The 21,664-nt window shown below is 46.8% G+C and overlaps 1 protein-coding gene across 1 annotated transcript in view; it reads right to left on the bottom strand.

The window, feature by feature from the left end:
• Positions 1-4,862: 4,862 nt before the first annotated feature.
• LOC144152956 (uncharacterized) overlaps positions 4,863-21,664 on the bottom strand; it is a 103,141-nt gene continuing 86,339 nt past the window's right edge. Inside the window, exon 5 of the mRNA XM_077684551.1 lies at positions 4,863-8,981. Coding sequence (XP_077540677.1) covers positions 8,794-8,981 — 188 coding nt within the window. The 3' untranslated portion in view covers positions 4,863-8,793. The remainder of the gene's footprint in view (positions 8,982-21,664) is intronic.

Genomic DNA, 21,664 nt, shown 5'->3' with positions numbered 1-21,664 from the left:
AAAGGAATTCAATGGTAAGACCATTTTGGTAATGGGAGCGTATTAGCTTGTGGGTCCACCTGCACTTATGTGAAATAAAGCATATCCTATTCTGAAGACACCAAATTTACTTTTCTCAAGCCACGGACTGCAGATGTCTTCGTCTAGCCAGTTGTTCTACGCTGCGCCCCACGAGATGGCTCACGCAAATCACGCCTCAGCAAGTGGCACCGTAGGTAATATAAAGCACAGTGCGACGAAAGGAGAACTGGCTCTGAAATCGTTGCTCAGAATCGGACACTTTATTAAAACGGGCTCAAGAACTGAAACCCTTCCCGTTCCACCGAGGTATAACGGGTAAATTAAATACATTGAAAATGGATGTAAGGATATAAAATTAAAAAAAACGTAAAAAGGTAATTAAACAAGATAATTACGCAGAAAAGGACTTACTAAAGAACAATGGTAAATACAAAAGATCTAAAGGCTATTATCGCGTTATTTGCCGCTGACTTTGTTTCTGCGTGTGAGTGAAATTGTGACAAAATATTTGAGGGGTTAGTATTGTTGAATATTAGCGTTAACTAGTATTGTCATTTCTTCTAAAATTTTTAATGTTTTTGTATGTTTTATTAGCTCCGGTTTCCTTCTTACGAGATAATTTCTATGGATATCAAGAAGTTGTTCTCTGTGTTTGTTTGTTATTGGGTAGTCCTGTAAATAGTGATCAAAACTGTCTGCTGGTAGGTTACATTTACATATGTTATTATTTGCAATGGCGATCCTATGAAAATAAAACGGAAATCTACCGTGTCCAGTGAAAAACTATGACGTGTAATAATTGGTGGGAAAGTGGTCCGGAATTTTGTAAATATTCTTTATCCATTGGAATGTGTAGCTTTCATTTCCTTCTTGTTGCCAGTCAACATTCCAATGTTTTCTTAGGTAAATATTGAGCTGTTTTTTGATAAATTGTAGTGAAATAGGCCAGTCAATTTTTTCGCCATATTTTGCTGCTTTTTTAGCCATTTCGTCTGCTATTTCGTTACCGACATTGCCACTGTGACCTTTAATGTAAGTTAACGTTATTCTGACCTGTTTTGCTATTTTTTTAGCATTTCTTTAATTCTAAATACATTCGGGTTCCGATTATTTGGATTGCTAATTGCTTTTAGGGTTGATAGGCTATCAGTATGCAACTGTACGTTACCTTTGAAGATAGTTTGGAGGTATTCAGACACAGAAATCCCGGTATGAGATGGGATACTGTAGTATATATTTAAGGCAGCTACATGTGTCCCATATAATAATTCGCAGTGTCTAGAGTGCCGTCCGACGGCTCTTTAGCTGGGCCTTGCAGTGCCGTGCGACGGCGCTGCAAGCGTATGCTCCTGTGCCGTCCGGCCAGTCCGGCGCTTGAGTGGCTCCTGTACAGAGCTCTCGGCACACGTCCAGCACGAAAGAAAAGAAGTTCGTTATGACGCATTGGCCGGCTCAACATCGGACGCTCGCGAGTGCTTATATAAACCGTTGTGTTAATGTATCCCTGTGAGCAAGCGAGCCGAAACCAAGGTGCAATGTTGGCGAGCACGCCTCGCCGCCTCGCAAAGCAATGAGGCAGCCTTCGCTTTTCGTCGCTTTGCGACGGAAGAGCCGATCGCTAGTCCCTTGTCGCGCGATCACATCGCAAAACCGGATAGTTAATCACGGCTGCAGAGTCCCCTGACGTAGCCGGTTACGAAACGTTTACATTCGCAATGCCAAACGGCGGGGAGGCGCCGCCCGCTCAAAGTTGGCCCTGCCCGCCAAGGCGGGCGGGCTGGGCCGGCAAGCAGCGTCCCGTGCTCTTTAGTCAGTGGCTTCAGCGTACACATGTACCAATCGACAAACAGTGTGGGCCTCATCAGTGCGCAGAAACTACTTTGACTTGTCAAAGCAAGTCATAGTTGGATGCATAGCGGGACGGTAGGCTGACTTGCAGCCTTGTCGTATCTCTATCGGCGAGTAGTAAACACCCATAGAGTTGCAACGTGGAGTTGAAGGGGTCAGAACTTCTGCGTCTGTGAAAAGAAGTGAACTTTGCGGTCTGAGTTACAGGCTGTAGTGTGAAAGCAAACGTTTGTATTTTTTCCTTCGATAGAAGATGTTGAAAAGTGTCTGCTTGAGTTCGTTATTTACGACTTCGTTATTGCGTCCGATCTTGAGCTGGCTAGTGCGTCCTAAGAAACTTCTTTTCTTTCGTGTAGGTATCTTAAGACGATTGAAGCTCGAAGGCGCGGTGCTGGCCGTGTGCTGAAAGCTCCGCCGCTCAACTGCCGGACCAACGTTACTAGATAGGTTTGCCGGACTGTTGGGACGGCCGGACGGTACGGGAGCATACGCTTGCAGCGCCGTCGGACGGCACTGCACGACCACGCCAAAGAGCCGTCCGACGGCACTCTAGACACTGCGATAATAATTTGGGGGAGTCCTCTTTACGGGCTCAGAAGCACGCATATACCATCCTCTTATATTACTGGAGCGATGTGCGCGTTGAGGTTGCGCCTCGGTTTCTCAGGGTATGTGGCAAGTTGCATTCTGCATTTAGAATCCTGCTTGCTGGGTCTATAGCTTTGGTTTCAGTTCTTAAAAGTTCTGATGTAATGAGGATTTCTGAATCTCTACTGAGCAGGTTTCAATTATTGGTGGCGGCTCACCAGGAATTGTTTTTTAACACTTCCAGCCCTCAGTACAATCGCTCTAAATGTGCTTATGTCGCGACTTTACTTTCTCCGCTCAAAATCAACCGTACGTCGTCTTGTCGATGTCTTGTGGGGTTCTTTCCACTCAATTAATCCTTGGCAACGCTTTCCTTCAAAATGCCAAAACGTTTTCTACACGCTTTCAGTACAGCGCGGCGTTTCTTGGAGCTATCTGTGTCCCAACGGCCCCAATCGTCTTAATATCCCCTCCCTTTTTGGCCAGGCTGCCAGCTTCTGACAGCAAGTTGTTGTCTGGAGAGTACGACTGGAACCATCCTCAGCCCCTAACTGTATGAGGCTTTCACAGCAAGGAAAACCGCGTTCCCCTTGACCGATCCAAAACTGGAATGCACACTCCATGCGGTGTCAGGAATGACCTCGAGCATTTGAGGACCTTCCCGCAGGACTCAGTTCCCAGGGCCTGGGTCCGGGCATCGCTTCCGCGGAAGCGAAGGGCAACTTACCTTCAGAGCTGGGCGATACTAGGTCTGCATGCGACTGCATCGGCCACAAACGAACTCTGCAGTCACCTAAAAAAATTGGGCCCATCTCCCCGCGAGGGGGACTCGAGTAAATGCGTCGCATAGGGGGTGGGTGTACTGCGTTAACGTTTAGTGTTTGGGGAGTTGGTGGTAGTGAATGCGTTGTATAAGCAGCTTCTTGACGTAGTTTGAATGAGTCAAGGATATAAGGCGCGTTCGTAGCCTCCCATTCTGTGTCGGCTTTGTGGCGCAGTAGGTAGAGGATCATGTACATTGCGTTCCGCCCGCAGGGTCGAGGGATCGAAACCAGGCGCCGGGTAGTATTTTTTTTATATAGTGTAGGGGGAGGGGTGCGGACTACGACTACGGACGTCAGCGCGGGTGACATCGTGAGTTACTGAAATGCTCTGCATTTAATAGTGTGCCGTGATTCAGAAGCTACTATCACCGGTTTCCTGCGTTGGCTACTCAGGCGCACTGCCTGATACACAGCCTGTCAAGAGAGAGGGAACTTTGCATTCTTTTTAAATGCCGAAGCGTTACTTGGCTACATTAGCGGAAGCGCGAACCCAGCTAGTTCCCGGTAAAGAGGTCCACGAAAGCCGTCTCTATGAAGCACGTGACCTCTCCCACCGAAGCTGGCACCATTTCCAACACCGGTCGCACGCAAATTACGTCATCTAATAGACAAAAAAACAAAAAAGAGAGAGACCCTGGGCAGGAACGTGAATCGCATCTAGGGGCGTGCGGTGACAGGCAAAGTGACTTTAACACTACTCTTCGTCGACGCCACACGGAACACGGCTTTCGAGATGCGTTAAATATAAGCGAGAGAGTTCTAGGAGGCGAAATAAAATACAACACAACAAAAGTGTGCCTCTAGTTTGAATCAGAGGTATAGAAACTACGCATGCGGGTGGCTGCAGCCTCGCGGGATATTCGCTAGAGGGTGCAAGCTTACCTAAGGCGCGCGTTAGGATTTAAGGGTAGCACAGAGGAAGTTAACTTCAAGGCTGTCGAGGCTGGTGGACGAAAAGCAGAGAGGGGAATATTGCCTAGGACAGTTACCACCTGTAACCAGGAAAAAAATGTATTTTGTGCCTAATAAGCTTTTTGTGCCTGCCCTAAGCAGCGCTAGTATTAAACCAAAAGTATAAAACAGGTATATTAGTCCGTTTTGGTAAGATGACGTGTCATCACCCCGCTACAAAGGGAAACGGGGAAACCAATAGCAATCATCATCATCGCGTTTGAACGCACTGTTCCACAGAATGAATGCTGCACATTATCCTGTGGTGTGGTCCAGAGAATAGGTACTGCCGCATTTTAAGCTCAGATAAGCACATATACTCATCGTATGATAGGAATGACGCCACTGTCGGCGCTATGGAGTATTCGTTATCCTAATGTCAATCACTCGCATTCTTCCGCATTTCCATATTATAATAATATCCTTAGGAATCATCAACTTTTTCTCGTTTCTGAAGGCCTCCTTATCCAGGCAAAATAAAGGAGAAATAAAGGTGTTCAACAGCAACCGTGACCTCTTTTTTTTCTCTGCACGGACAGTGAAGCAAAAGGCGCGGCTGCACAAACAGGGAAAAAAGGGCTACGAGAGGGGAACATGAATAAGAGATACACAACATTTTTCTGTCAAACACCAAGGAGAATTTATTCAGCAACATGTTCATCATGAAAAATAAAACAGAAACAACGCGTCTTTACAGTAGACACACAACCTTGTTCACTTATTTTCACAATCTTTGGTGGTGTTTAGAAGTGTCTCACAAGTATTCCACTCTCTTTTTTACCTGCGCCTGTGTGCTAAAGCAAGACTAGATAGTAATGACAAAGAGCAGCGACTGTTTAATGCAATGTTTGCGTATGCTGTACACGTGAAAAGACGCACCCATTTGGAAGGAGGCTTTGTACAAGGGCGCGAAGCGCACTGGCGTGCAGCGACTTTGCCGGAGAGGCGTCAAGCACCTACTCTGGCCGCCTGTAGCTTCGCACAGCAATCACGGACGACGGAGCACGGGCTTTGCGTCAAAGCCCATCGAACTCTTGATACCACAGGCGGCATAGCTGCTTTTGCACGTTGTGTGGACTGACCCCGATGCAAGCACTGAATCTCTTTCACCCCCTTGGTGCTTCAGCTGGGTGCGAATGCTTGCCGGCTCCAGCAACGGATGTAAGCGCACGCACTCTTGCTTAGGCGCTCTAAACGCCGTATATTTTGAGACTTCTTAACATAGCACATGGCCTGACTATTATTGCCACACGGAAAGAAAGCGGGAAGTTTGGAACCACTTAAGCTTTAGTTACCGCAACAGGCTCCCCACAAAATTACCCTTCTCCAGCTGTGCGTCATCGTCATGGGTATCTGGTGGCGAGTTCTAAGAAACTGAACTTTTAAGCGTTTTTTCTTCTTACGTTCACTCTACGTATGTAGCTTTTAGAGCTGCCCTGGGCAAATAGCTTTGAGTTTAGGCGTATTTGTGAGCAAAGCGTGTGTAACATCTAATTATCCTCCCCAGATCCCGTCCGCCGGCGAGTCGGGGGTAAACTCGCCTCCGACCAGCACTCTTCCCCTGGAGTCGCCACAGAATATGAAGCAGGACTTCCTGGAGAACGTTTCCGGCTTCCTTCTCACCCGATACGACCACAGCGATGTACAAGGAAGTAATACCCTCCACAGACATGGAAAAGCCGAAGAAAACTTTTAGTCACCGGAACTTCATTCTTTCTCTAGTACTCCCCTTGAGTTTTGAGTTAGGTAGTCCTAAGACGTTCAGATGGCAGTCCTTGCATGTTACTGTTGCAGACCATCACTGCCACAACGCTTGCGCTCATCTTCAGCAAAACGAGCCGGCTAGACGAAAGCCGGGTGATCTTTAAGTGCTACACTAAGTACTCCTAATAAAAAAATGGGGATGACTCACTTTAGCTTAAAAAATAAAATGTGAAGTTTCTCAGGGGGGTGCGAAGGATGCAAGGGTTAAGGCTTGGACGAGTTGTTGCATGATTAAAAATAGGAGAACAGCGCAACACAGACCAAACACAACAAGAAGAAAGTGACAACCACGAGCACTGGCATGTTACTGTTTGTGGTTGTCACTCGTGGTTGTCACTTCCTTCTTCTTGTGTTTGGTCTGTGTTGCGCTGTTCCCCTATTTGTGTGAAGGATAAAATCAATCGATCGCATAACGACATTTTCCTTGCGCGATTGTTAGTTTCGTCTGACAAAACAAGTCTGTGTGACATGACTAGTAAGAGTTTATTCCCACGATCTTGATCTTAAGTTGAGGCATCCTGGGACCAAGTGAATGAGTATAGCGGAGGAACGGCCGTTGGTCCCAAATCCCCCGAACAGTGTGCCACACTCACTACCGCAGGGGTTGGTACATGTCAGCAGCGCCGCTCATGCGGTCAGCGGAAGCCCACAGCGGTGTCTCGTTTCCGTCTGTTTTTTTTTACGCAGTTATACAGTGACCGGATGGAATTGGCCGATATGGGTGGTTTAAACCAGCCTAACGCTGCAGTTGGTGCCTCTCGAGCAGACTGCGCGAGCCAGCGTATTTTCCTTCTTTTTTTTTTTTTTTGTTCTACTTTAACGCGCCTTTTTGGACACCGTCTTTAACCATTTTTTTGCCTTCTTAAGAACCAGACAAACGTGCTTTTTTTAGAAATCCTGGTACTTTAGGCTATGTTCTTACGCTTTGCCCCAAATATTCCTCAGATTTCATTTGCGCTAAATAATGTTGAGATGCATGAGCCGTTTCAGTAATGCTAGTAGTTTGGAAAGGTTTTGCGTATATGTACTTCGTGTTCATGATCTTTGTTAAGGCATAAATGCTTTTTTTTCAATGCTTTACGGTTCCCCCAGCAGTATAAAACGGCTTCAAAAAGCAAGCCGCCTCCCCCCGACACATACACCGCCATAAAAAACAAATACACTCCCGAGGTTTGTCACCATATGCTTCGCGTATAAAAAATGTTTGGAAGCAATAACTCAAAATGATCGGTACTTTCTGCAACAACATGAGACGCCCGTATCTATGGATCCATGATATTACAGTTCTGTTTATCGCCTTTTTGGTACCATTCCATCATTTGACGTTTATTCAGCCGTCGTCAGCAGTGCACGTATATCTTGCTTCTCCGACGCGAACACTACTACGACGCTAAAAGCCCTAACACAGGTAATGATCAGTGATCTATAGGCAGCAGCGTTCGCGACTTTGCTTTCTAACTCACAGCGCCTCAACGCGTTTTAGACAAGTGTTCGCTTTAAAACAAATGTCCGGGAAGTTAACATCGCCCAAATCTGCACGAGATAATTAATGTGTTCATGCTAAGAAAGCGAACGTAACTGCCTGAGCAGAGAAGGGGAGGGGGCGGGAAAATAAATGAAGCGAATATGACTAGAGCGATAAAATACATTGACTAAAATTTGCTCCTTGTAATGCGGTATTCTTAGTATTAGCAGAAATATAACATCTATTTTGTGTGTAATAAAAAAGAAGAGTACACGTACAGGATATAACCTCTCATCTTCTAGCCAAGTTAACCATCATTTTGTCCTCAACTTCGTAAAACGCATTCCAGGAGCCGTAGTTTGTTCGCCCACCGTTATTGTACGACTACCTATATGTAAGTAATATAATTATTACAAGTTCTCTCAACCTAAGCTTGCATTCACCTTTCGACCCTCCAGTTTTAGATTTTGTGCATGCCAATGTCTTGTCTCTTGGAGTTTAAGCAAGATTATTCCTCTGACTTCCCTAATAATGCCACCCTAAACTTGCTGCTTTATCACTTAGGAATTTCATGCAACGTTAGAGACCACGGCAAATGAAGCCGATGCTTCTTAAAAACGGGTTTGCAACCCAACACATTCCGGGGAGTGGTGGAAGATTAAACAAGCAGGTCATGGTCAGTTTCGTTTTCCTCGTACAGTTGTACAGACACTTTCCAAGATGCCCCTGTGCTTTAACTACGAGGGCAAGTGTGCCCAACGGCATCGTTTTCTGCGTTCGTATTCGTTTCTGACAAGCTTTGCTCAAATGGTGACACGAAGCATCGATTTAATTACGCCGCCTCGTGATGGGCGCTTCTGAGCGCGTTCTATTGCGGGATACAATCACGTAACAGCCAGCACCACTACGCCATTTCGACCAGAGCAAACAGAGCAGGCAATTGGTACGCGAGGTTCGAAACAGTAGTCAGAACGTGCGACACACTAAACGAGCCGTTTAGTCCACGAAACTGGAGACGAGTTGGCCAACATTGGGTGAACCTACTCCGACGTTCACAACGTAAGTAGATACGTGGTCAACCTTCTGCAAAGTTACTGCTGTGTTAGCGAGTTCCTGTGCATTGTGACCTCACTGTACTTCACGATGTCTGGGGGGCTGCGAGGGCTCTTGATTTTTCGTGGCCAGCCGTAATTTAGTCTTGAAACGCGCCAGCCAGACAGTGCCCGGCCTTCCAGTCCAGGTGGCGCGCACAGCATGTATAGCGCCACATGAGTGGAGCGGGAAACGGTGCAGCGACGGCCGAGGACGTCGACAGGAGTTTGCGCGCCATTGTTATATGGGTCGTATGTCGGCGTGCTGCGTCTCCTTGTGCCTGCGAAGGTCCACTTTCCTCTGGAAGGCCCGGCCGCACACATCGCAGGCGAACGGCTTGAAGCCCGTGTGCTTCCGGCTGTGAGTGATGAGGTTCGACGACTGGCTGAACGCCTTGCCGCACACGGCGCACTTGTGTGGTTTCTCGCCTGCGAAGAAACAAAGACACGTGGTCACTTCCTAATGCCAAGGCGGCAAGTTTAACTTTACCACGAGCACTGGAAAGCTGGCTCGGTGTTTTTTAGCGCGTTCCACCGTAAAGAACGCAGGACCGCTGAGCAAGAATATTTACGGTCCATGAACGTATTCAGGGAAGGGAAGTTTTTACACAAGAGGCTTCTTTGAAGAGTACTAAGATTAAGATTAGGGCGTTATCAAACTATCAAAACCGAAAATTAAAGGCGTGTGATGTGCAACAACGCCTCGGATGGGCGCCGAATCTCACTCCACGTGTAATATAGCCGTTTTGAGTTGGAGCGTCGGGTTCGCAAACGCTTAGGTAATGATGTTTTCAGTTAATTTGTGTCTTGTAGGAACTATAATGAAACATAACTAGTAAAGAGACCATTAAATCGTTACAAATGAGGGATGTGAGAGAGAGTATGCTACCAGTAATGAGCAACAGTATAAAAATAGGCCAATTATATGCGAACCTGATATATCTATTACTTATTCTAAAGCTGCAAATTATATTTAATTATGAGCTTAACAAGCCGTCTAAGCCCTAGAAAAACGATACAACAAAAAGCAAGGAGGAATACGACGCAGAAAAAGAAAAAAGAAACTAATCTCGGAACCCACACCAATCAGCGCTAAACACAAAGAAGAAATTAGCAGCGGTTTGTTCATATATTTGCGGCATTAGGTGAATGAAACCTGAAACCGGATTAGCACGTAAAGAAGCGACAAATAGCTCCTATTTCAGTGTGATAATGGTGGTCAAATAAAAGCAGACGAAATTGGAAACAAAAAGCATGGCATGAAACGATAAAACAGTAAAGTCAGAGAAAAAAACGGTTGTTTACACGCCGCTCATCGTCGATTCCTTGCGTAAGCCACGTGGCAAATGTACCTTCAGATCTTCGCCCGATTCCGCTTAGGCAGAGAATTTATACGTGTACACACACTTGCCGTCACTGTCCCCCCTATATACGGGCGTACGAAGCAAAGCTCTTTGAGCGAGCATCAAATGCGTTCAGTGTCCCCGGCAGCCGGGCTGCATGTAAAAGAGCAATTGCGCCGACGATTGCCGTGATCAGTGCTTCATGATGTGAGGATCTGCCTGCCTCCCCCGCCGCACGCGGGAGGAGGGCCCGGGCGGACGTGCCACGTCGCGGCAGCGAACCCATCGCGTAACACATTCAATATGTCGCTCTTTTCTGTTGCTCTTTTATGCGCCACCTCGTGCTCTCAATGACTAAATCAGCGAGTAATTTTTCGCGGGAGCTGCCGGCGCGGCGAGGCCGGAGGGAGCGGGGAGGAGGGGGGGTGGGGACCCGCCTGGCGCTGCTGCCGGCCCTGCGTTCAGCCACGCTCGTGGGCGCGAGATGAATGGGCCGAGTTTCAGTGAATAGCCATCGACAGTGAACCCTTAGGGCCGCCAGGAGGGACACGTGCGCACGGATTGGAAGCACGCGCTTCCCGCACTGCTCGATGTCAAGACACCCCTTTCGGTATGAACGCCTAATGATCGCGATAATTTTATTCACCTGCTACACTGCTGTCGACTGCAAGAAGCAGCTGCGGATTTTCGCACTGAAAACTTGGTTACGCGTGGAAGAAAATGGCAATATTTAGATACAACGAAGAGAATTTATTTTTCCTTTTTGTTGTGGCTCTCGCACAGCTGTTTGTCACATGCCGGCGCTTAGGATTTGCAGTGCTTAAAGGCAGTTTTGCTGTTCAGTTCGTGGCTCCGTACCCTTTCCTGTGAAGCTGCCGACGAAAGCTGCCCACCCCTTGCCATTGGTGATCAGTAAAGGATTCGTTATTTTTTTTTATTTTTGCGGCTTGGCCCCAACCTGGGATACTGTTGCAGCTTTTGTAGTAAGGATATTGCTTCAACAACACTGCATAAACGCTACGGCAATTATAGATCAAACACGTGACAACAGTGCTTCTGACTACCGTCGTTTAAACGAATCAGTAATACAGCGATATTTTTTACCATTTAGAAGTGTAAATATTCGATGTCGCGACGAAGTCAGCTATCGTCTTTTCCCGTTGCGTTTGGGGCAGCTGAACCGTACTGACAAATTCCAAGCCTGATCGGAAAGTGCGGGCTTTGCAAAGGTATAAAACTGATTGCAGTTAACCATCCTCCCTCTCTACACCTCTCCCTTCGTATGACGTGCGCACACAAAAAAAGATAACAAAGAAAATTTATTACTATAATAAGGTTTAGATGGCTGAGAATATTGACTCGCCATGGCATATTTCTAAGGACATTACCTTCCCTTATGTCGTTTAAGAGCCAAATACTGCAGGAGGAAATGGGCACTTAAGTACAACAGACTTATGACTTCACTGACTGTATTCAGAGGAGACGGCGAGTTTTAAACGACCATTTCGGACACCCAATTTCGCCAAAAATACCAGTATGGCAAAATGACATTATCGACCATTCCTTCGTACTGTACTAGAACAGTGTTTTTGTGTTGCTTGGGGAGTACTGTTTTGGAAAACATTGTTAGGGAAATTTCTCGAACACATTTCCTAAAGCTAACGCACACCTTTCCTGACGTGAACACACGGCAACACAGTTCAAAGGAGCAGGCACAAAAAACATACGACGGGTAATTTAAAAAGACTCCAAAGAACCAGTAGTATTTTCGCGAAAGAGCTGATGCTTTTTATCCCATGATGTTTTCTTCACCGGGCCCCAACAAAAGTCTATGCTTACGTACGCAAGTACGCCATCAGGTTTCTCCTCAAAAAGTAAATGCGCAGCTAGTACACGACGGCGCGATATATATTAGATAAGGTTGAAAGCAATAAATTCTTAGTTAAGGCATGCTTACGCGGTGAGAGACGCCGGTGGTTCGTTATAAATAAAACTTAAGAAAGGAGATTTCTCCGGAATATCAAAATACTTCTCGATTCCTCTGTACGTTTTCTTTTGTGTCTCAAGCGGAGCAGGATGGGTGTTTCGTGCAGGTGCCGCAGAGATTATCTCCCGTGGCAGCACAGTACGCGACTCAGGTTGGCTAGTGGTGGCATTTGAAATCGACTACCGTTAAAGGTTGGAGAAGGGCTTTTTTCTTTATTAGGCTGTTCAAAGAGGCATGCGGTTATTTGTTAATGGAAGCCGGAAAGCTGGAGTTTCTTCCAAAGGAAAACATGTCATCCACGGAGGGGTGGTTGTTAGCCTGCGTTTGCAAAGAGTAGGTGTGTAGCTGTGCTCCTATTCTGTTCTGTTCTCGCCAATTCTTCACCTCGTCAAGGTGCACAGGACAATCGCGGCTTCCGCTCTAGGGGAGGTTCTCTTTACATCCGCGCGCGCGGGCATCGCATGCCCCCGGCGCCCTGCCAGCTCGTTCCGCAAGGGGCTCGGGCAGACAGCGCCCCTGGTGGCGTGCATTGTTAATGGCCAGCCTGATTGTGTGTGCCTCGCCGATGGCGTAATAGCAGCGGGGTTGGCTGGCGAAGAGCATGCGCTGCGGCGCAGCGCCCTTACGGGGCGCAACACGTCCCCAGGGCAATTAAGTAATCTGGCCATCTGCATTCAATCACACGTGGTATGTACAACGCTAGGCGAGAGTTGGGACGGGTTTTTTGGGGGGTGCGGGAGAAGAGCCCCCCGTCAACGCAGGCCGCCGCCCATGGCCGCAGCGTAGCTGCGTTTCTGACCCGCCGATTCGACTTTTGACGCACTTTCATTGTAACCTTTATTACCACCCAATCCATTATTTAGTGACACCGTTCTGCCTCTGTCTTTTCTCAATTTTCGTCGCATCATCGAAGCTGGGCTATTAAAGGAGTGGCCAGCATTGAAATTACCGGAAATTATATCTTTTCATTATTGCGTTTAAGACTCTGGGAAGCGCAGCGGAAGCTGGTTACTTCAGACGTTTCTTTCGTCTTGCTATATGTCCATGAATTGTACCAGAGTAACGCAAGGCAGACAGCAAATTTTGCGATGTTTTAGTGCACTTGCGGCACGCATTTGGGGTGTTCTAAGTAAGCAAGAGCTCCATTCAACAATGCATCTACAACATTTAGGTGGTCCGTTTAAAAATGAATTCCCATGGCCAGGCGTAGAGTACACTGCAGAAACTTCAAAGATCGAGCTAACTGCTATGTTTCCGTAATCGAAACGTAAGCGAGAACCGCAGACATTTGCATGCTGTTCACCGTACTGTTCGTTGTCTGTCACTGTTGATCGCAGTAGAATTAAGCGTTACCACAAATATACACAAGCAACGTAATTACGCAAAAAAAATTTGCTCTGAAAACCCTTCTCTTCCTGCAGATACATCTTACTTAGAAATACCCATGCTAAGCGGTATTGAATTCAGTCTGCGCCCCAAATGTGTTGAAGGCCACTACGAATGCTAAATGTAGTTGCTCTGAAATATTTTGTTGCGGTCAAAGTGCGCTAAGTTCGACACTTAAACGTTTTTTTTTTTTTACTTGAGATGGTGCAAGCGCTCAGTGATGCCAAACATTTCCCTTTAAGCCTTTGAAGAACGCTGAACTATTCGACATTAACATAAGATTGCCTGGGAACGGCTCACTCGGATGGCCGATCCGTGTTACCAAAGTATCAAAATTCGTCTAATATCAGGGGCGAGCATGCGACTTGGCTTGAAATGTTGTCCGCCCCTCTAACGTTTCGCCCATATGCAAGATATCAAGCGTGCATTGCGCAATGCCACTACACAGGCAGCATTGTTCACAATGATCCGTACGCTGGGCTTCTTCATTCCCCGAATACTAACCATCGGTTGCAGCTATTGACCATTCGGTTGCCCAGCGGTGATGCACACGGCCCGAAGTGAATTAGTGTGGGCTTCGTATTCATCAACGCTATAATATTTGATATCAAGCCTACGCTTTAAAGGGTTAGGTTGGTTGCGTCCACGCATCGCAGCCTTCAAACGACAATAACGCTTGCTTAAAACTGTACAAAAATACCTGCAGGGTTAGGACAAGTGTTAATTGACCAGATTTAGGGGAAATCCCTAAATCTGGTCCTTTACAGGGTTTTCCTTTCCTTTACAGGAACTTTCCTTTACAGGAACTTTCCTTTACAGGGTTAGGACAAGCGGAGCTTGCCCAATAGACAGACCTCATTTCTACTCCTATATTGTGATTATGAGAGCAGTCAATAAGTTATTCCGTCCTCGAATTCGAATTTTAACGAGGACGTTACGGGAGAATTTTTAAGTGCCGAGAGGAAAATAAACAAATAAATACAAAAGTCGCCGTCGACAAAGCGCTCTACAGTTTTTAACAAGGGCCGTCAGACGAAAGAAATCGCAGATATTTATTGCTTATCATCTCAAAAAGCCTTTTAATAGATGTGCGGTTCGCAGTATCGCATGCCATTTCGCGCATACTTCGATGTCGTGATGATTGTAGGCTATAACAACGGCCCAAATGTAGCTACGGCAAAATTAGTTTATTGTTCGTAATTGTGAGGTTGTTGCCTTGCACAATAAGACAACCCTGTGGTCCAGCTTCACCGCAATGTACTCTACTGACCAATACATGCAGCCAACAATAAAATTTCATAGAATTCCGAGGTCTGCCATGCGATTTGGCTCAAAATTTTGATTTGGCATCACGCACGCATGATGTTCTGCATTGCACAGCACCACAGCGTAGATTGCACGTTTAAGCCAAATTGCATGCACGTTACAGTCATTCGCCGAATTTGATTTGTTGGCGGCATGAATTTGTCACTGGAGGGCATTGTAATTTAAGCTGAATCACACGATTGTCTTGGAGTGAGCAACGGGCAAGCAAGCTCCTGAACGCGCTAACACGGGGCTGAACCATTAATAAGCTCCTTTTTCCGTTTTGTGCTCAGGAACATTTATCGCCGTCTGTTGAATCGCACCATTAAGGTTTTCAAGCGAAAATCTGCATTTCCAAAATTGGCCACGTATCTGCTCCTTTTGTTGCAAATGTCGACAAAAGACGATAGTCTTTCATCGACATTTGTCTAGTAAATGACTCCCTTTGCTTTCCCTCTCACCTCTCATGCTGTTCCTCTTATGTCGCGCTCCTCCCAAGGTAAACACACTAAAGGTTTGCTCAAGTCAATTTAAATTTACCGCGTTACACTGCTCCAGGCCGGGTGCCTCGATGCCAGCCCTGCCATACAGCGGTGACGCGCGTGACTCGACGCGCCCCACTTCAACGTTTATAGAACCACGTTGCCTTAATCCACGTGAGTTCCAAGCGGAACGTGGTAACTATCTAGTGGAACCTTTCGTAACTGTTGCCGCTTAATTTCTTAAAATGCCACCAGAAGCTATAGTGGCGCGGGCAGCACCAGGCGCCGATTTTCTGCAGTTGATGTAGTATTTCATTTGATATCGCAAAAACCAAGCATCCATGAATTTTTTAGAAAAGGATACTGGAAATATCACCTATGTATTGATTTTCTGCCTCAAATTCGCGCAATGTACTGTTCTTGTACAACAGTGTTGACAAGTATGAACATTGACACCGGACTTAAATGTTTAGATTTGTCTGTGAGTGTATAAGACTATTACGTAGATTTTGTTTCACTTTGGCCGGGTGGCTGAATCTAGTTACAGACAGACAGACAGACAGACAGACAGACAGACAGACAGACAGACAGACAGACAGGCAGGCAGGCAGGCAGACAGACAGACAGACAGACAGACAGACAGACAAGCAAAATTTCTGGGTTTAAGTAGCCCAAGAAAGATATATCGTTGTTTTTGCCGATTGCCTTCGCTACGAGACTCCCATACACCTGCTTTGCCCCAGTGCACCAAGATGACCGGTACTTGCAACGGACGGAGTAAATTCAACGATTGCGGAATATTGAACATAAATTTGGCTACAAATTGAGCTACGCGATTCTGCAGGGCTCAAAACGCCACGCTTGTTGGATCGTGTTCTTTGGGTGACGTTTTATGCTGTCGGCGATCATTTGCTGCATCTGCGCCTATATGGTCGCACTGATCGATCATCCAGGAGTTTTCCGTAACGCAGGTGTAGTGCTTGCATAAAATCGACAACATTTAAGTGCCAATAATGCAGCATGAACCATAACAAAGAGACAATGGTGCCGCAGTTACTGCAGGAGCCGTAATGTCGGGGTTCCATTATTTCTCCGATGATCGCACTTAGTCGCTATCAATAATTTGGAGCTAAACTGAGCTAAACGAAAAACTATGGAGCTAAACTGAGCATTTTTGCACATTGGCGAAGGAGCATCCTTTCCGGCAGAGAGGTGTGAATACTAGTGAGAATCAACTGAATGACGTAGCTGTCTCCAAATAACTGGTCGTACACGAAGTGTAATGGATCGTTCACGCGGAAAGGGTTTCCCAGCATCCATCACATGCGAAACACGTTCAGCAGTTTTTCTAAAGACGCCCTAACTCAATGTTCTTTATTGAGGCAAGTTTGCGGAATAGTAAGCTTCTCCATGCGAAAGGTAAACAATTATAAGGCTGTTTCGGGAAAAAGATTACCAATTTTCAATTGGTTTACGCAGTTGTCTCATTATTCCCTAGACTATAGGGGGAGCGAAAACCTAACCTTACACCTATAAAAACGATGTATTTACGTGCAGAGCGAATTTTATTAGACAATATGTTTTTTAAAGCATTGTCTGATTTTTACCCTGCTATCATAAGGGGCGAGTGAGGCCCGGTGAAAAGAAAAAAATTGGCTCGATAAGTTTAATAATTGCGGCATTTTTAAAGTATTGATTACGCCCGAATTGGTTTCAAACTAGTTTTTTTTTTACAAGTTCATTTTTGCTACTAGCCTTCGCTTGGAAGGTAAACAATGTCAACGTCACCGCCACTACCTCCCGAGGCGCTGCTGGACAAATGAGAGACATGCCATCAACCCGCTGGAAAGAAAGTAGGCAATGATAATCATAAATTATCGTTATTGCCGTCTGGAAAATGTGTGTCTGGATTCATATTTCTCTCTTCAAGGTTTAATTTGGTGTCTAATGTATTGTCGGCCCCAAATCTGCCTAGAGCCCCATCCTTTCAAACAGAGTTTGGCTTTATCAAACTTTCTCACAAGGTAATTTAGACACATCTGCGGCGTAGGTCTAATATCTAAGCGGCCCGCAATTATACATACCCTATAATCGTTTAAAGGCCCTGCGTCAACATTTTCCAGGTACCCGCCGTGGTGGATTAGGGGCTAAGGCGTTGCGCTGCTGAGAACGAGGTTACGGGTTCGATTGCCGGCCGCGGCGGCCGCTTTTCTGATGGAGGCGAAAAGCAAAAACGCCTGTGTGTACGAGATTTCGGCGCACGTTAAAGATCTCCAGGTGGTCAAAATTAATCCGGAGCCCTCCACTACGGCGCGCCTCATCGCCTGCGTTGCGGCGGCGCGGTAAACCCAACAATCAATCAATCAACATTTTCCATGTAGAGTCGATTAAAATAGAGTAAAGTTCCCGTCAAGTGTAGTGCCAACTGTACGTATGAATAGCCCAATATAAGCTTCAGAAATGAACAAAATAAATGCATGTCGTGTTAGAAGATATACACGCCGTGGCCGAACAGCGTCCAGGTTCGATAACACCGAATGGGGTTCGAATGCCACTTAATTTTCCGTTCACTTCCTTTTTATTATTTGCTGCTTCTACGGCAACAGCTGACAGCGTTCTAAGCCTAACCACCTATAATGCCAATTTCTTTCTGTTTCACACTCACTTTTTAGCTGACTGTAAGCGGCGAACAGCACCAGACCATGCAGACAGAATCACAGATAAATTACCTGGCGGGCTGTCCCAGTAACTGCTGTCAGCAGCAAAAAAAAAAAAACAACAACAAAAAACAAAAAAAAATGGTACTGAACATTTGTCAATCTCAGCACTTAACTGTAAACTGCCAGTTCATTTCGCACCGTGTAAACACAAAATCAAAACAAAAATTAGGGCGATAATGACTCGACGCCACTGCGTCATATTTAGTTGCATATTTCAGGGGAATGGTGGAAGGGGAGAGAACGGCCGTCATAGGTCCTTTCCGCGAAAAGAAAGACAAAAAAAACTACATTGTTTTTGCATAGAAACTTTGGCATATAAAATTGGTGGGTCTAATTGTCATTTCGTTCGTTTCGCTCAGTTGTGCTCGAAGGTAAGTATAGACATCAGATGCCTTGCTCCTCTTATTGCCCCAATTTATGAAAGGCGGATGTCCAATCCCGAAAAAGGAAATGTTCATTGGTTTTGAACGCAAACTACGAAACATTTATTTCAATATCGAATGAAGAAGCGACTATTTCTGGAAGCAGCGACATGTTTTGAACGCAAACTACGAAACATTTATTTCAATATTGAATGAAGAAGCGACTATTTCAGGAAGCGGAAACATCAAAACCAACCCGATGCGCGCCTGAAAGCTGGCAGTGCGCAGCCACTTTTCCCGAGCACCATTCAAGAAGCTGCAGCTGAAGTGTTTTCGCGGCGGAATGCTGCCGCGTGCGCGCCTTCGATTTGACGCCTGAAGCAGCCAATGACCTCGGGGGCGCAGGGATGGCGCGCGGGAAGACATTTGAAGACAATTCTCGGCTGTGGCTTCTTTTCTCGTTTCAGGAGCGGTGAAATTCCATTCTCTGCCGCCCTTGCGCCCTATTTGTTCATCTTCTCGCTTCGGCGGCCACGTAAAGCGTGTGCCCTGAACCCAATGTTCTGCCATTCCACCGCAATGCGCGCCTTTCGACCGCAGAAGTGGTTTTCGCCGCACTGAGGATCACTTCGCAGCGAAGCCAACAGTACGGGAGGCGCCAGCCGGCGACGACATTCAAGGCGGCAGAGTAGAGCATTGCCGCAAAAAAGGCCTTTTCCGCTGCTACGACGTGGAAGACTCGGAGAGGAGGAAAGGAAGACAGGAAAGAGGAGAAGTTGGTGAAATTCTTGGCTTCTGTTTCTCTTTTTGCGCTCTTTGCCCGGGTGTCAGTGTTATAAGTTCGCGGTAAAGATGAGAGTCGAAATGAGATTCCAGACGACATTTAGACGAGTACTCTTTGAGGAATAGGATGTGGCGGTGGCGGCGGCGACCGCCGATGCGTTTAGAGTGGGAAATAAAACATAATCCGCAGCGTGGTGTCATTTATATTTCTACTTATGAGGGCGCACCGAGTTCTATATCTTCCTAGTTCGACCGGGGTGATACCACGAAAGAAAAAAATCTTTTTGTCAGCGAACTTGGGGAATCTCTTCATGCCTGCGAAGAGTTTGTCTTTATTTATTTTTTCCCTCTGCGCATAGCGCGTTTTCAAGGCTCCTCTGTGCCGCACGCCAGCACCCGTAGGCACGCGGAGATCTGTTTAAATGTTTAATAAAAATACAGTCAAAATAGTTCCAGGCGAAAATGTTGGCAGGAATAGGTGAAGGAGGGAGAAAGTGAGAGAACGCGAGAAAATGGGAGAAAGGAAATCTAGAATGGGGACAATTTGAAGGCGCGAAAGTTGGCGCGTCTTATTGGCAATAAATCAAGAAGTGTAATATTTCTGTTCGTGTTTTCTTTTTCCTTTCCCGTCTCACTTTTCCTGTCCATCTATTCTTCCTTTTTTTTTTTTTACCCACCAGCCCTAGCAGAAAGTTTTCATCAAAACTTTCTGCGCTTTCGGCGGCCTCACCGAAGATGCGAGGCGGGTGAAGTGGCGGAGGGGGAGGGGAGGGAGGGCGGGGTAGCTTAGGCGCAAGAACGAGGCGCGGGAAGGGACGAGATTCCAGCGACGTTCTCGTGGGCGTCGGCTGCGGTTCGGGGTCTGTCGTCGTTGGCGCTGGCGAGGTTATTACAGCCTGCGGCAGCGTCCTGCACCGCGGTGATTGAGGGCTTCGTGTGCGAGGCACGCCAGGCGCCCTTCATATCACTCACATGCCGCTGGGAATGCCGCGTGCGGGCTCTGCCTCCTCACCCCGCGAGGTATCGTCGCCTCCCAGCGGGCGATTCGTGGCGCCGATCATTGATAAAGCGTCCGTAAAACGGGCGCCAAATCACTCACGCTAATTCTGATGCTTCAGCTCGCGTAGATTCACTGCCTTAGGCCGACAGACCCTTAGGAGCCATTGGGTGTCATTACTTGAGACCTCAGCTCAGCAGCGTAATGGGATCAGTAGGAAGAGGAACTGCCGACACATTTTCGCACATGTAGTGCTGAAAGGGTTGGGGGGGGGGGGGGGGGGGTGCTTTGGAGGATGCGTAATCTTTATCCACACTTGTTCCCCTCCACGAATTATGTGCAAGAGACTGTATAGCATGGGCGGTAAATCCAGCGAGTGTAGCCAAAGACAGCAGCCTATATTAGCGAAGGTAAATCACAGGATCAATGACACGTCCATCCTAGCCAACTTGCAAGCTCCGCCACCTTCCAAAGGCACGACTGCGCTGGGCATTGTCGTGCTTGCCCACTCTGGCGCGTTCAGTAATGCGTTATATAATTTAGGTGTTGACCAGGGGCGGTATTCTCGAGTTTTACCACTTTTGCGTCCCTTTCAAAAGTGTCCCTTTTGGCGAGCCGTGACTGGCCAAAAGCAAACAACCGGAAGTGACGTAGCGCAAGCACGGCAAACCTACTGCCAATCTTCCTCCGTGCTGCCAACGTCCACTTCTTAACCGGAAGTACGTCACGATGAAAGGGGCGGAAAAGGGACGTTTTCAAAAGGGACAGTTACGACAATACCACCCCTGGTCGCACAGCCCTGACTAGAACTCACGTGGGTTAAGACTGTTGGACGTTTGTATTCAGAACCAGCGTCGAAAACCGCAGATCGTGAAATCCCTTAACATGCCTTAAGCCATCTTCGTATGGGACCGCTTACCATTTCATCATCATCATCGCCGTCGTCGTCGCCATCGTCATCATCATCATCCTCATCATCATCATCATCATCATCCTATCTACGCCCGCAGCAGGGCAAAGGTATCTCCCATTACTCTCAAATTATCCCGCTCCTGTGCTAACTGCGAAATTTATCCCCGCAAACTTCTTGATCACATCTGCTCATCTAACTTTCTGCCGCCCCCTGCCACGCTTGCCTCTTCGAGGGATCCACTCTGTTACCCTTAATGACCAACGGTTATTGTGCCTTCGCATTACATGCTCTGCCCACGTCCATGTCTTCTTCTTAATTTATGCTAATATGTCGTTAACACGCGTTTGTTCCCTGACCCACGCCGCTCTCTTCTTGTCCCTTAACGTTACACCTATCACCTTCCGTTCCATTGCTAGCTGAGTCGTCCTCAATTTAAGTTGAACCATCTTAGTGAGCCTCCAAGTTTTTGCGCCGTAGGTGATTACCGGTAAGATGCAGCTGTCATACACTTCCTTCTTCAGGGACAATGGTAGGCTGCCATTCATTATCTGAGAATGCCTTCCGAATGCACTCCACCCCATTCTTATCCTTTTAATTATCTCTGCCTCATGGTTGGGATCCGGGGTCACAACTTGGCCTAAGTAGATATATTCGCTTACCACTTCCACTGCCTCGCCACCTATCTCAAACCGCTGGCTGTCCCGAGGTTATTGATCATTACTTTAGTTTTCTGCATATTAATTTTCAGGCCCACGGTTCTATTCAGGCCCATGGTTACCATTTAGTTAAACGAATTTTCCCCGTAAACGAAATATTTATAACTCGGTATAGTTC

Source organism: Haemaphysalis longicornis, unplaced genomic scaffold (assembly GCF_048455015.1).
Source record: "Haemaphysalis longicornis isolate Haplotype H1 unplaced genomic scaffold, Haemaphysalis longicornis Haplotype H1 scaffold_1, whole genome shotgun sequence".
Lineage (NCBI taxonomy): Eukaryota > Metazoa > Arthropoda > Arachnida > Ixodida > Ixodidae > Haemaphysalis > Haemaphysalis longicornis.
The sequence above is the reverse complement of the archived record's forward strand: the minus strand, read 5'-3'. Positions and strand labels throughout refer to the sequence as shown.